Raw genomic sequence first — 13,246 nt, 5'->3', positions numbered from 1 at the left:
CCCTTCGTCGCAAGCGACGGGTTCGACGAGAACGGTGACCGGTGCTTGAAGTACCTAAAAGTACCGTTAGTGGATCGGGAGGATCCGAGATGACGTGTTTTGGGCGACGTCGACTGCTTTCCATTCTGTCCGCAGGATCGGGAATGTAGTTACCGGCGGCCACGATGAGAGGGTTCTCGTGTCGTGCCGCTTTATCGAAGTGGTGGTATTAGCATTGTTGAGTCTCTATATCGGGCAACGGTTAATAAGACACGTGCTCAGTTAAGTGACTAACGTATATTAGGATTACAACCTATCGTGCTATCGACAGCCCGACAATCCCGAGACTGACGTAGCATCATTGCAATATAATTATCGATAACACATACATATAATTGTTAGTTGCTAGGTGGACATTTGTGGTTCCCACAGCATCAACTGTTCGTTGTTTTTAATTGAAATTCAATTAAGTTATTAACACCATTCAAACTATGAGGTGTTTCAGGATTATCCATTCTTTCTGGGACACCCTGTATAGTGTATATTGCCTGCTTTCAGGCAAATAATGCTCTTCTGTTTGAAATTCTGCAATTTAATTACTTAAGTTCCTTCGAATACAGTGTGCTTAGTGCGAGTTTTTTAACGTTATCGATAGCGTAAAAGTAACTCAAATTTGAATGCAGTTGGAACAGCGCTCCTATTCCAACTCCATACAAATTTGATTTAACTATTACGCTATCGATAACGTTAAAAAAAAACTCTCACTAAGCAAAGAGCACGCTGCCCGGATCTTTAATAACATTGAGCACGTTTGGGCCATTTTAAAAGCAGCAGTATGTATGAGCAATACCGTCTTTACCATAAGGGCACACGGGGCCCGTGCCCAGGGCCCCCATTCTCAGGGGGCCCCTAAGGACCGACAATTTCTCTCACACATTTATTCGGTTTCCGTTATCGTAATCGTAACCAAAAAACCAGCAGCATTCTAATATCATTAATGACATATTATATCATACTGTATATGATTACCTATAATAAATGGTCATACTCAGTAAAAAAATGTTATTATAATTCGCTTTTTTTACTTTCCAAAAGGGCTTCAAACTCTTGTGTGCCCAAGGGCCCCAGCCTAATTTAAGACGTCCCTGTGTATGATAGACAAGAGCAATTTGGCATAAGTCGGACAATTTGTTTTTATTAGTTAGAATTATTGTTTATGTATTTTATGTCCTTTTTTTTCACAAATGAATCGATATTTCCAGTGAACAAACTTAAAGATATTGTACTATGAAGTTTTGAAGTTATCAAACCAATCTATACAATTTTCTATTTTAAAAAACTCGCACTAAGCACACTGGTTCGAACAAGATAACGCTGCGGTAAGTACTTAGCCCCTTATCTTCTCAACGATTCCGATCCGGTAGTAAATTCCACGAAGCACTGCCCTTGCTAGTGTTATTAAATTCTCTCAGGTTGAGCCCGTGAGCTCACCTACCCGTCAGGACGTAGCTGGGCTAACCCCTTAGACAAGGGCAAAAAAAGTACTTCATAACACACCGGATACTTATAGTCACACCGTGAAGAGTTGAGCGAGACGAATTGAAACCTTAAACGAATACTTTCACGGCCCCCCCCTAGCCGCAAAATAGCGTCTGAAGGAGAGGACAGCAGTCATCATGAGGGATTGGGGGAGGGGGCACAGAGCGGGCCCCGGAGTGTCCCCCTCTGCCCGAGCATTAAGGCATAGTTTTGATCACTACTACCTTAATTGGCCACGAAGCCAATCCTTTCCTTTCTTCTAGCTACTGGCTTTCCTCATTCATTTCTTTTGATATATATATATAAATCTTTTGCCTTTTATAACCTTTTTTTCAGTATGGCAATCGACTTCTCATAATGTTATGTTTTCATTGACGACTGGTTACCGGTGGTAGGACCTCTTTTGAGTCTGCGCGGGTAAGTATCACCGCCCTGCCTATTTCTGCCATGAAGCAGTAATGCGTTTCGGTTTGAAGGGTGGGGCAGCCGTTGTAAGTATACTTGAGACCTTAGAACTTGTATCTCAAGGTGAGAGGCGCATTCTCGTCATAGATGTCTACGGGCTCCAGTAACCATGAAACACCAGGTGGGCTGTGAGCTCGTTCACCCATCTAGCAATAAAAAAAAAGACTTTATACGGTCTTTAATTATCACTATAGATACATGCTCTGATGGCTAAGGTTGGAACGTATTGAATCCTCGCCCACCCGTCCCGGTGAAACTGGAAAGGCCACTGGGCTACCAGTACCAATTCATCATTCATAAAAAAAACTTGAGAGGTGTCAAGGGACACCCGGATGGAACGAAGTTCCTTTCGATTAATTAGTGAAGGAATTGTAATAAAAAAAATTTTTTTTAAGTTATAATAATATTTTTTTTATTATTAACAAATATAATGTTATATAAACTTAATCAGTAATATTTTATAATAAAAAAAAAATTGTACATATACATAAATATAATTGTATAAGAGAGAGAGAGACAGACAGACAGAGAAACATGCGACGCCGCACAGCTTACAATAGCTTACTATAGCAAAAAGTGTCGTGACAACTTTTCGTAAGGATTTTTTCCGTCTAGCCCCCTTTCACAACGCGCGTTGAAAAAAGAAATCTGTGTCTGTGGGTTAATTTACTCTCCGAGCCCTTAGTCGAAAGTGACGGGTTCGACGGATACGATGTCTGCCGACTGCATATATATACTTAGATACTGATGGACTCTAGGTTCAAGTCGTCGTTGAAGTCGACATTTCTTACGTACCATCGTGTTCCGGCGGCTATCCTGCAAAAACAGAATTGAATGACTTGAAGGGGTTTCAAATTATTGCGGGCCGCGTGAGCGAACACTACACTTGCATATGCTATGACCGGACGTATGCAAGTTTTGTACAGTGTCACGTTATTACGAAGGGCAAGGGACCCGAGAAAGCTGACTGTGTTTGTTGTTTGTTTTGCACTTACTCACAGATACTAAACTGTCAATAAGCCACCAACAATCGGTACATATTTGAACCATAAGAAACACTAAGCTAGACAAAGACAATAGTGAAAATTCACGCAATTTTACTTCTGGCGTTCCCGCGAAAAAAAAACGAGTTTAAAAAAAATATTATATATACATAATTAGCTATTTACACATTTTGAAAACCATTATAGCTCTGAAAATGTGACCACGTAAATATTATAATCAACAGTTTAAGACTTTCGCATATTATGTTTTAAAATCCCTTTACCTATTTGTATATATGTCGACCGGAAGTTCACAATTCAATACATTCGCTCAATTTTAATCTTTGCCTTTTTGAATACCGTTTGTGTGGACGTAGCAAAATCGATCTTATCCGTTCAGTTATGAAGCTTACATTCGCGTGTACATGTTCCGGGATAAATTAACAGTTGTGGCCACGTGTACGCAGAGGCGTACTAAGAAAAATAGAATTTAATACAGTTGCGTTTCGATATCTCGAATGACATAAGTAACGCAAAACAAAATCGAATTATTGAGTAGGTATTCGATTTAACAAGACATTCGAAATTTGAAGTTAGGGTCACTGCTCACGGGCCACAACCACAAAACGCCACCACCGGCATATTTCCTTTAATTTTCATACATTTTATATGGATTCGCCGCACACGGCTGACCCCGGTGACCCATAAACACAGCCCACTGAGTTTCTCGCCGGATCTTCTCGGTGGGTTGCGTTTCCGATCCGGTGGTAGATTCTGCGAAGCACTGCTCTGAGCTCTTGCTAGAGCCAGTGTTAGCAACAGTCCCGGTTTGAGTCCAGTGAGCTCGTCTACTAGCTCGGTGAATCTAGATGTAGTGTGCAACAACACGTTACTTTAGTTGTAGTGTAGGTATAAGCATTGTATTTTGTATTGAGTAATTAGTAAGGCAGTTAATAAACGGCCATCGACCAAAGCACTCGTTTCGTTTAGATAGCCCACACATCACATAAAATAAACCTTCGAGGTTACTAGAATAGGTAGGAAAAAAAAATTAAAAATTAAAAAGGGGTCTTTTTTACCAATACTACACGTTCTCACAAATACGCGCCTGTCTCGACAAACGACGCCATTCGCCCGGTGTCAGCTTTTACCAGATCGCACAAGTATGGTATGGTATTAAGTGACGCGAGTTGGTTTGCAAGAGGAACAATAGAGTCGTTAATGTCGTTATACATATTTAAGACTGCGAAAAAATCGGTTGTCTGTAAAGTCGGTTTACTAAGAGTTGAACGTGACAACGTCATAAAAAAATACTGATGGAATGGTTTCATTTTTCAAAAGAAAATTTTAATTGTAGTCGTTTGATAGATATCTTTTATGGACAATTGACACCACATTCACTTTTCACTGAACTTCATACTTGACGAAAACATGTAAATGTAATAATGTATAGCAGCTGTCCACGCGGATGCATCGCTCACTCAAGTAAGAGAGAGACAGATGTCGAAAGCTGCCGAACGCGGAGGCCGATTGTGCCTCTATGTCGCTCGTTGCGCGCTCTCGCTTGCACTTCAAGCCTTAAATGGAACGCCTCAATGAGTCATGTTTTTCGTGCGTGCAACCGGACCCATCGAATTATAAGACGTTGTCACGTCAAAAACGACAAGCAAATACACAGGAGGCTTTGACTTATAGTGTACATACGAGATTAATATCGACGGGTAAAAGACTATTTGATATAAGCGACATTTTTGCAAACATTACAGGAGAGCCATTTAAAGTTTAATTTGGAAAAAATATCATAACAAAAATTTCAACTATTTGAATAGAGTAACCTTAATTGAAATTCAATTAAAAACATTGAACTGTTGATGCTAGTCTATATTCTATACTAATATTACTAATATTACTTAATATTATAAAGAGGAAAGATTTGTTTGTTTGTTTGTATTGAATACGCTCCGAAACTACTGAACCGATTTGAAAAACTCTTTCACTGTTTGGAAGCTACACTATTCCCGAGTAACATAGGCTTCTTCAATTGCTCTTGCAAAGTGTTCTTTTATTTTAAAAAATAAAACAACGTCAAATATCGTTGAATTTTTTATTAAAGACCCGAGCGGAGCCGGAGCATGCCGCTAGTGTACCAAATAAATTGCTAGTACCAAATAATTACAAAAATAAATAAATGAAGTCATTGTGGCCTAAAGAGTAAAACGTCTGGTGCATGCATCGGTGGTCGAATTCCGCAGGCGGGTACCAATTTTTCTGATGAAATACGTACTTAACAAATGTTCACGATTGACTTCCACGGTGAAGGAATAACATCGTTTTATAAAAATCAAAGTCGCAAAATTATAATTTGCGTAATTACTGGTGGTAGGACGTCTTGTGAGTTCGCGCGGGTAGGTACCACCACGTTGCCTATTTCTGCCGTGAAGCAGTAATGTATTTCGCTTAGAAGGGTAGGGCAGCCGTTGTTCTGTAAAAACTAAGACCTAACTAATGACTAACTCATGTTTCAAGGTAGGTGGCGGTATTTACTTTGTAGATGTCTATGACCTCCACCAACTTAAGTGAAAAAAAGTTTTAAGCGAAATGTCACTTAAACAAACTAGCCTTTCAATCACTGAAGTAGGAAACCTATGGAAATGAAACGTCAACAAAAAATTCGTGCCACTGTGACGTCATCTGGCCACAAAACATGGCGGTTTTAGTGCTGCCCAGAAGATTTTAATGTTAGTAGGTTTTATCGATAAACGTTCTTGGCTTATTTTATTTTAAATATTGTTGAGTATGAATGTATTTGTAGAATTTATACTTTAATAGGAATTAAGTATATTGTTATGTGCAAAGATGATGTGATTTAGATATTATGTGAAATCTAAGACGAGTTCGTGCTTCAAATTCTCCAAGTAAACGATATGACGATTTTTAAAATTTGCTACACTGATTTTATAAAGTTGTCGTTGGCCGCAAAACATAAAGATATGGCATAGTACAGTGCCATCAGCCCATTTCTAGCATGCTGAATGTTATCGTATTTTGAGTACGTGTTTTTCTTAGACTATTACAATCTATTTTAATTGTTTTGCTGACTCTAAAGTCCGTAACAGACTACCGCAGTGCACCTCAAGGAAGGTGCACTGCACCATTTGAATCATTCTCACTTGAAAGTGATTCAAATTTTAAACTTATCAAGGAACCGCCTGATAAAAAAAAACACCTACAGAACATTTATTCGTTAATGAAATTACAAACGTCATTCCTTGTGACTTCCTCTCTAAAATCACTTAATTATTAAATATTTAACGAATTTACAATAGTGTTTTACTCACTGCGGAATAAAACTATTTTATTTAAATAGTTCCGAAGAGATTTTGTCGGTAGCCTTTTTCCCGAAATATCTAAACAGAATGTCTAAATATGTTTTGATGACATATTTTAAAGAGGTATTTATGATTAGTGTCATGATTAATAGATTCCGACCGAAAAATGGTGTCCGATTTTTCGGATGAGGGCTCCATAATGAATTTAAATATATATATAGATAATAGTTTTGGGGCATCGACTTTCTTGAGATCCTATAAAATATGTTTTAATTATTATTTTTGTATGTTTTAAGCATGATAAAACTAGAAATTTTATATAAGCAATCATATTAAATCGATATCAAAGTCAATAAATAATGTACAACCCAAAACAGACGGCCGAACTGACGTGACAATGACATTTGGCGCGCTAAACATGGCGGATTTTCGGCCTCATTAGACGGAGACGGAGACATTTACGTATATTCATGTTTCATTTTATGTACGCACTGAAATACTGTTATATTGTTTTCCTGCGAGTTAAAGTACTGAGTAAGAACGAGATAGATATATGTTTATGAGTGTGCCTTCAAAATGGGTGCTATTTATATAAGCAATTGTACGTATAGAACAATATGTCGTGTCCCTACTATATAAGTCTATGCTTTCAATACTCGACTGGATGTTTTTTTTTTTTTTTCTTAAATACCACAGCTGATGCTATTTCTGAATGCCTAATTTACCCTATTAGTCAGTTTTAATACAATTGTTCATTTTTTAGTTCAAGAACGAAAGAAGACTATTCATAATATTAATTGTGAAATCGACAAATGTGTTAGGTATTTACTAGAAAAATTTAGTGAATACACGTCTTTTGGTTGTCTTTGAAGGCCGACGAGCATTAGGCCCACCTGATTGGTAGTGGTTATCGTCGCTAATGCATGGCAGTTATGCCTGCCTACTATCGCGTATACTTCGCAAATTTCGTCTTCGTCGAAGAAGAACATGTTACAGCGATCGAGAAACACCGTGGAAAGGAGTTCATTCCAGAGCCGGAAAATATCTCTGGGATCGCACTGTGGATTAACGCAGCGGTTCTACGTGGTCTGTACTACTACTAATTGTACTAGAATCGGTCACCGTCCTCGCCGAACCCGTCGCTTGCGACGAAGGGCTCGACAAGTAAATTAACCCATAGACACAGCCCACTGAGTTTCTCGCCGGATCTTCTCAGCGGGTCGCGTTTTCGATCCGGTGGTAGATTCTGCGAAGCACTGCTCTTGCTAAGGCCAGTGTTAGCAACACTTCCGGTTTGAGCCCCGAGAGCTCACCTACACGCTAGGGTGAAGCTGAAATAGCCATCAAGGCTATCAGTATAAAAAAAAAAGGTACTAGAATATGTATGTACTGGTATAGTCGCGCTACTCGCATACAGTAATCTAAGCTATACATGATTTGAAAACACGCAAGGCAACCCTAAATTGCCTATGCACTAAAAGAGCGGCTAACCTAACCTATTTTTTTTGTGACAGGATAGTAAAACAAATATTTTAGAAGTTTGGTTTTCGAACTTCTTGGTAAAGGCGCCAAGACAACGCTACAAACACTACATACTGGCAACATAACTATTTGAAAGCTTCAATTTGATTATTTCAAAAAAAGAACACTTTAATTACCTACCTACCTAAGCCATTTTCGATAAAACGCCACTTTACTTGTTGAGGTTACTTGACCGAAACTCTATAAAAATACTGAAGACATTAGGTGTCTTCAAGTCATTGCGGCCATCTTTAAACTTTGTGGAATAATTTGATTGCGATAAGACTAAGTATGGTCATGATAAACCGGTACCTATTGGGCTCGACCGATTGTTCTATCAACAGTAATTGCTATATAATGCTCGATCAACAAATTATTTAACTCCATTAACTGCAATTAACTAAGATTAAGCAACAAATAATGACTTTGTTATCTAAATTAGGAAATTGAATTCCGAAATTCCAACACCCGTGTGACGTGCGATCAATGGCGGATGACGTCATGTTCCAGGTCATTGTGAAAACTGTCATCAGTACAATGACCTTGACGCAGCCGATAGATTATAAATGTAGGTTTAGGTTTGTAGTACATAGCGTAAATGCGTAGCACATATCTATATTATTATATAACTGTTCAGACGGGTTATGTAATCCACTGCATTATGACAAACATTATAGAACTTTGAACGGATACAAGAATTTAGCAATTCTTTACAAATTTTTCATCAGACCCTAAGGGTAAAGATTATTTACAATTTTCTTTCAGAAATAAATTATGTACTTTCAAAATAAAAACCAGTATGGGATTTTTATCATTTTTATTTTTTCTATCATTACATGTGTGCTCGTTTTGTATGAATTTTTCAGGAAAAACTCAAACACGAACTCTCTTAGGATCACAAATATTTTTACCTACATGAGATATTGATTGGCAGCTACACAGCGATTTTCAATTGATTAAAAACAATAATGTCAACTATTAGGTTCCGCACACCAATTTAACAAGTCACAAATGTCAGCGTTACATAATCAGCTTCAAAATCACATGATTTTACATTTAATAGCATAATGTGTACAGAAGTCAAAAATACACTACATAATTATGTCAAACTCACTCCCGCTGTGTAAGAAAAAGTGGAAATTCTCAATTCCCACAAAACTCAAATTTAAAATAGATAATAAGACATACACTTCTTTTAATGTGAAGTCCTGAACAATTTTTAGTTCAGCCTTGGCCTCCGGCACCAGACTGAAATGAGGTTAATTACATAACAGCCGCAGCCCAAACTATGTAATGTCACATAAAGAAAACCAATCATTTTTCATTTTGAATTAAGAATAGATTATATAATATGAAAGCAATTGAGATGTCAAAATTAGAAAATTTTCAAAGAGGTCCTATATCACTTCAGTTAGGACAAGCAATTATGTAACACTTAATAAAACAATAAATTATGGAATCATTGTATAACACTTTATTTAACTAAAAATAAGTTACTAAAGTCGTTTTCGTGTCTAATAATACATGATTTGAGGGGAGTGGCTGCGACACGGAATCACATAGAAATTATGGTAACAATTCTTACGTTAGATTTACAGGACCTTCTTGATCTCATCATACAAGACGAGCACGAAGGCACCACCAGTACCTCTGAGGACGTTGGAGAAGGCTCCCTTGAAGAAGGCCGAGGTTCCCTCGGTCTTGGCAATGGTAGCCCAGCAGTGGATGGTGTTCTTGTACAGGATATCGCTCTTGGCACGACCAGACTGCATCATCATGCGCCTACGGACTGTGTCGAAGGGGTAGGAGATGATACCGGCGACTGTGGTTACGGTCTGAGCGATGGCCCAGCTGATTACAATGGGTGTGTTCTTAGGGTCGGGCAGCATGCCACGGGCAGTGTCGTAGAAACCGAAGTATGAGGCACGGTAGATGATGATACCTTGCACGGACACACCGAAACCTCTGTACAGACCGATCAGACCGTCGGACTTGAAGATCTTGCTGATGCAGTTTCCGAGACCGGAGAATTCACGCTGGCCATCTCCCTTACCGACATCGGCGGCGAGACGGGTACGTGCGAAGTCGAGGGGGTACACGAAGCACAGAGAGGTGGCTCCGGCGGCACCACCGGAGGCCAGATTACCAGCGAAGTAACGCCAGAACTGCGTCTTCTTGTCAACGCCGCCGAGGAACACCTGCTTGTACTTGTCCTTGAAGGCGAAGTTGAGCGCCTGGGTCGGGAAGTACCTGATGACGTTGGCGAAGTTACCACGCCAGAATGAAAGGAGACCCTGCTCCTTGGGGATGCGGACGAAGGCGTCGACGATACCCTTGTAACGCTGGTCGGCGGCGATCTGCTTGCTGACGTGCTGTACTTGGAGCAGCAGCTTGACACGCTCGATGGGTGCTACGGCGGTCTTGGAGACGGCGGCGGAGATACCGCCAGCCAGGAAGTCCTTAGCGAACGCGACCGGATCGGCGAGGTTCGACATTTTGTTCGATTATGTGATCTTCACTAGGTGAATATGTCGAGGTGGGAGTTGCGGCACACGCGGATGGGGGATCACGAAACACTAACTCCTGATTTTTAAACAGGAGATTTGGAGTAATTTCGTAATCACGGGAGCACAGAGGGTAGGTGTGTGCCTTTTTTGAAATTCGATCGATCACGTTCTATCGCAGTTCTGCCCAGTGGATCGGCGCAAAAGGAAGGAAGGGGCAGACGCTGCCAACATAACGATACAGTACCACGAGGTCAGTGTGGCCGATATAACATTTTAATTTCCCTTAAAAGCAACTTTCGAGAATTTTATTCTTTCAAACTAAAACTTATATTTTAAAAATACTAAATTGATTTTAAAGATCTAAAAAATGAGTTTCTACTAAATAAAATTATTTTTTCTTTATTAATTTATTCGTTTTTCACTTAAGAATTTGAGTTTTAAACGTTTCTGTGTTCTGAAGTATTTTATGTGGTCGAAAGTTCCAAATACTTTAAATTTCAGTTCTAAAACATCGATTTTGTTTTTAAAACACGGTTCCCAAATTTACAAATTTCCATATCTTTACTTAAATGCAAAAATTGTGCAACACTAGAGTGACGTGCATCTTTTGCGTTTTATAATTGCAATGTAAATTCGCCACTCGCGGAAGACAAACTCAAACAAAAAAATCGTAACGAGTTATATTTACCCTTATTTTGTGTTCTTTCTAAAACAAAAAACTTTTCACATAATACTTTGTATTTATTATTTTTCGACCGCGATTCAAAAGCCGTACACTATTGCAGCTTTAATTATTTTTAGATGCAGTATCAAAACGTTTCTCATCTAGCCAACCTAAGTTAATTTTTTTTTTAAGATTTTATGTTTCATGGTATTCAGTATAATGAATGAATAGTGCTGCCATGACTGACAAAAGCAAATAAAAATTACTAGGTGAATGAAGTTAGCCCCTCAAAAAAATTTTTTTTTCCTATTTTATACTTATTTTCTATTAATTCGTTTGTTCATCATTTGTTCATGATTGTTCACTGTTAATAATTGTTTGTTCTGCATTAATTTATTTAAAAAATATATTTAAAAATATACCTACAAGTTAGCCCCTCTAATGCAATTTTTAATATTTTTTCATCCTTAATGACTCGTAAATATTCATTTTCGATTGTTCTTATACAAAACACGTTTGTTCTCTTTCGAAATTACTCGTTTTTTGTTTAATTTACTATTTTTATTAGTTGAATAAATGTATGCAAAATATGTGTACTGCGCATGCGTCAACTATAATGCCTAAACTTTCTACGCGGTTTTAATCGAGAAAAAAAAAAAACAAATATAAATCCTGAAGGAGCAATTAATTGGTATACAGTTTAATTAAAAAAAAAAAAAAAAAAATAATGAAATAATGTGCATTGGCGTTAAGTTAGACCAAATACATTTTTCCATCCTCCTACTTATCGTTATGAAGGTAAAAAGATAGGGAGTTTACATAGGTAATATAAACAAATAAGTAAATATGTCCATTATTTATCTTTCAAGAGATAATATAGGTATACATTATAATAACTTTTTTACACAGTCGAAATTATATTCCTAACATTAGTAAAATAACATTTTAATACGATAGGTAAGAGGATGGAAAAAATGTATTTGGTCTAACTTAACGCCAATGCACATTATTTCATTATTTTTTTTTATTTTTGGAGTTTACTCCTTTAGAATCGATTTACATATATAGGCCCGGGGTATGAAAATTATGGGGACCAAAATCGTACTAGCATGTCACACGAAATGCGTTATGCGCATTTCGTGTGACATGCTAGTACATGCGCCGGCAGTCCGCCACAAAGCCTCGTACTGATCGCGCGTTTCTCTCATTATTGTATTTTCATATATTTGTTAGTCGTTTGTTTTGTGTCTCGTTAATTTGTTAATAATCTGTAGTGTATCGTGTTGTCGTAATATAGAACTATTTCTCGTATTGTTTCGTTTAATTTTTTATATCCAGTAAACTCCAGTCGTGCGTCGGAGCGGACACACACACTTTTTTTTTTTTAATTAAACTGTATTTCAATTAATTGCTACTTTTTTTGGAGTTTACTCCTTTAGAATCGATTTACATATATAGGCCCGGGGTATGAAAATTATGGGGACCAAAATCGTACTAGCATGTCACACGAAATGCGTTATGCGCATGTCACACGAAATGCGCGCCGGGCTGCTGCGCCGGCAGTCCGCCACAAAGCCTCGTACTGATCGCGCGTTTCTCTCATTATTGTATTTTCATATATTTGTTAGTCGTTTGTTTTGTGTCTCGTTAATTTGTTAATAATCTGTAGTGTATCGTGTTGTCGTAATATAGAACTATTTCTCGTATTGTTTCGTTTAATTTTTGGAGTTTACTCCTTTAGAATCGATTTACATATATAGGCCCGGGGTATGAAAATTATGGGGACCAAAATCGTACTAGCATGTCACACGAAATGCGCATAACGCATTTCGTGTGACATGCTAGTACATGCGCCGGCAGTCCGCCACAAAGCCTCGTACTGATCGCGCGTTTCTCTCATTATTGTATTTTCATATATTTGTTAGTCGTTTGTTTTGTGTCTCGTTAATTTGTTAATAATCTGTAGTGTATCGTGTTGTCGTAATATAGAACTATTTCTCGTATTGTTTCGTTTAATTTTTTATATCCAGTAAACTCCAGTCGTGCGTCGGAGCGGACACACACACTTTTTTTATATCCAGTAAACTCCAGTCGTGCGTCGGAGCGGACACACACACTTTTTTTTTTTTTTTTATTGCTTAGATGGATGGACGAGCTCACAGCCCACCTGGTGTTAAGTGGTTACTGGAGCCCATAGACATCTACAACGTAAATGCGCCACCCACCTCGAGATATAAGTTCTAAGATCTCAGGTATAGT

General features: G+C 38.1%; 1 protein-coding gene across 1 annotated transcript; it reads right to left on the bottom strand.

The window, feature by feature from the left end:
* Positions 1–8,618: 8,618 nt before the first annotated feature.
* Positions 8,619–10,479, bottom strand: Ant (ADP/ATP translocase). Its single transcript, XM_028172495.2, has one exon. It carries the CDS (start codon positions 10,309–10,311, stop codon positions 9,409–9,411), a length of 903 nt encoding a protein of 300 aa, XP_028028296.1. The 5' UTR covers positions 10,312–10,479; the 3' UTR covers positions 8,619–9,408.
* Positions 10,480–13,246: the final 2,767 nt, after the last annotated feature.

Source organism: Bombyx mandarina, chromosome 24 (assembly GCF_030267445.1).
Source record: "Bombyx mandarina strain Sakado chromosome 24, ASM3026744v2".
Classification (NCBI taxonomy): Eukaryota; Metazoa; Arthropoda; class Insecta; order Lepidoptera; family Bombycidae; genus Bombyx; species Bombyx mandarina.
Note: the sequence above shows the minus strand (reverse complement) of the source record. Positions and strands in the feature narration are given on the sequence as shown.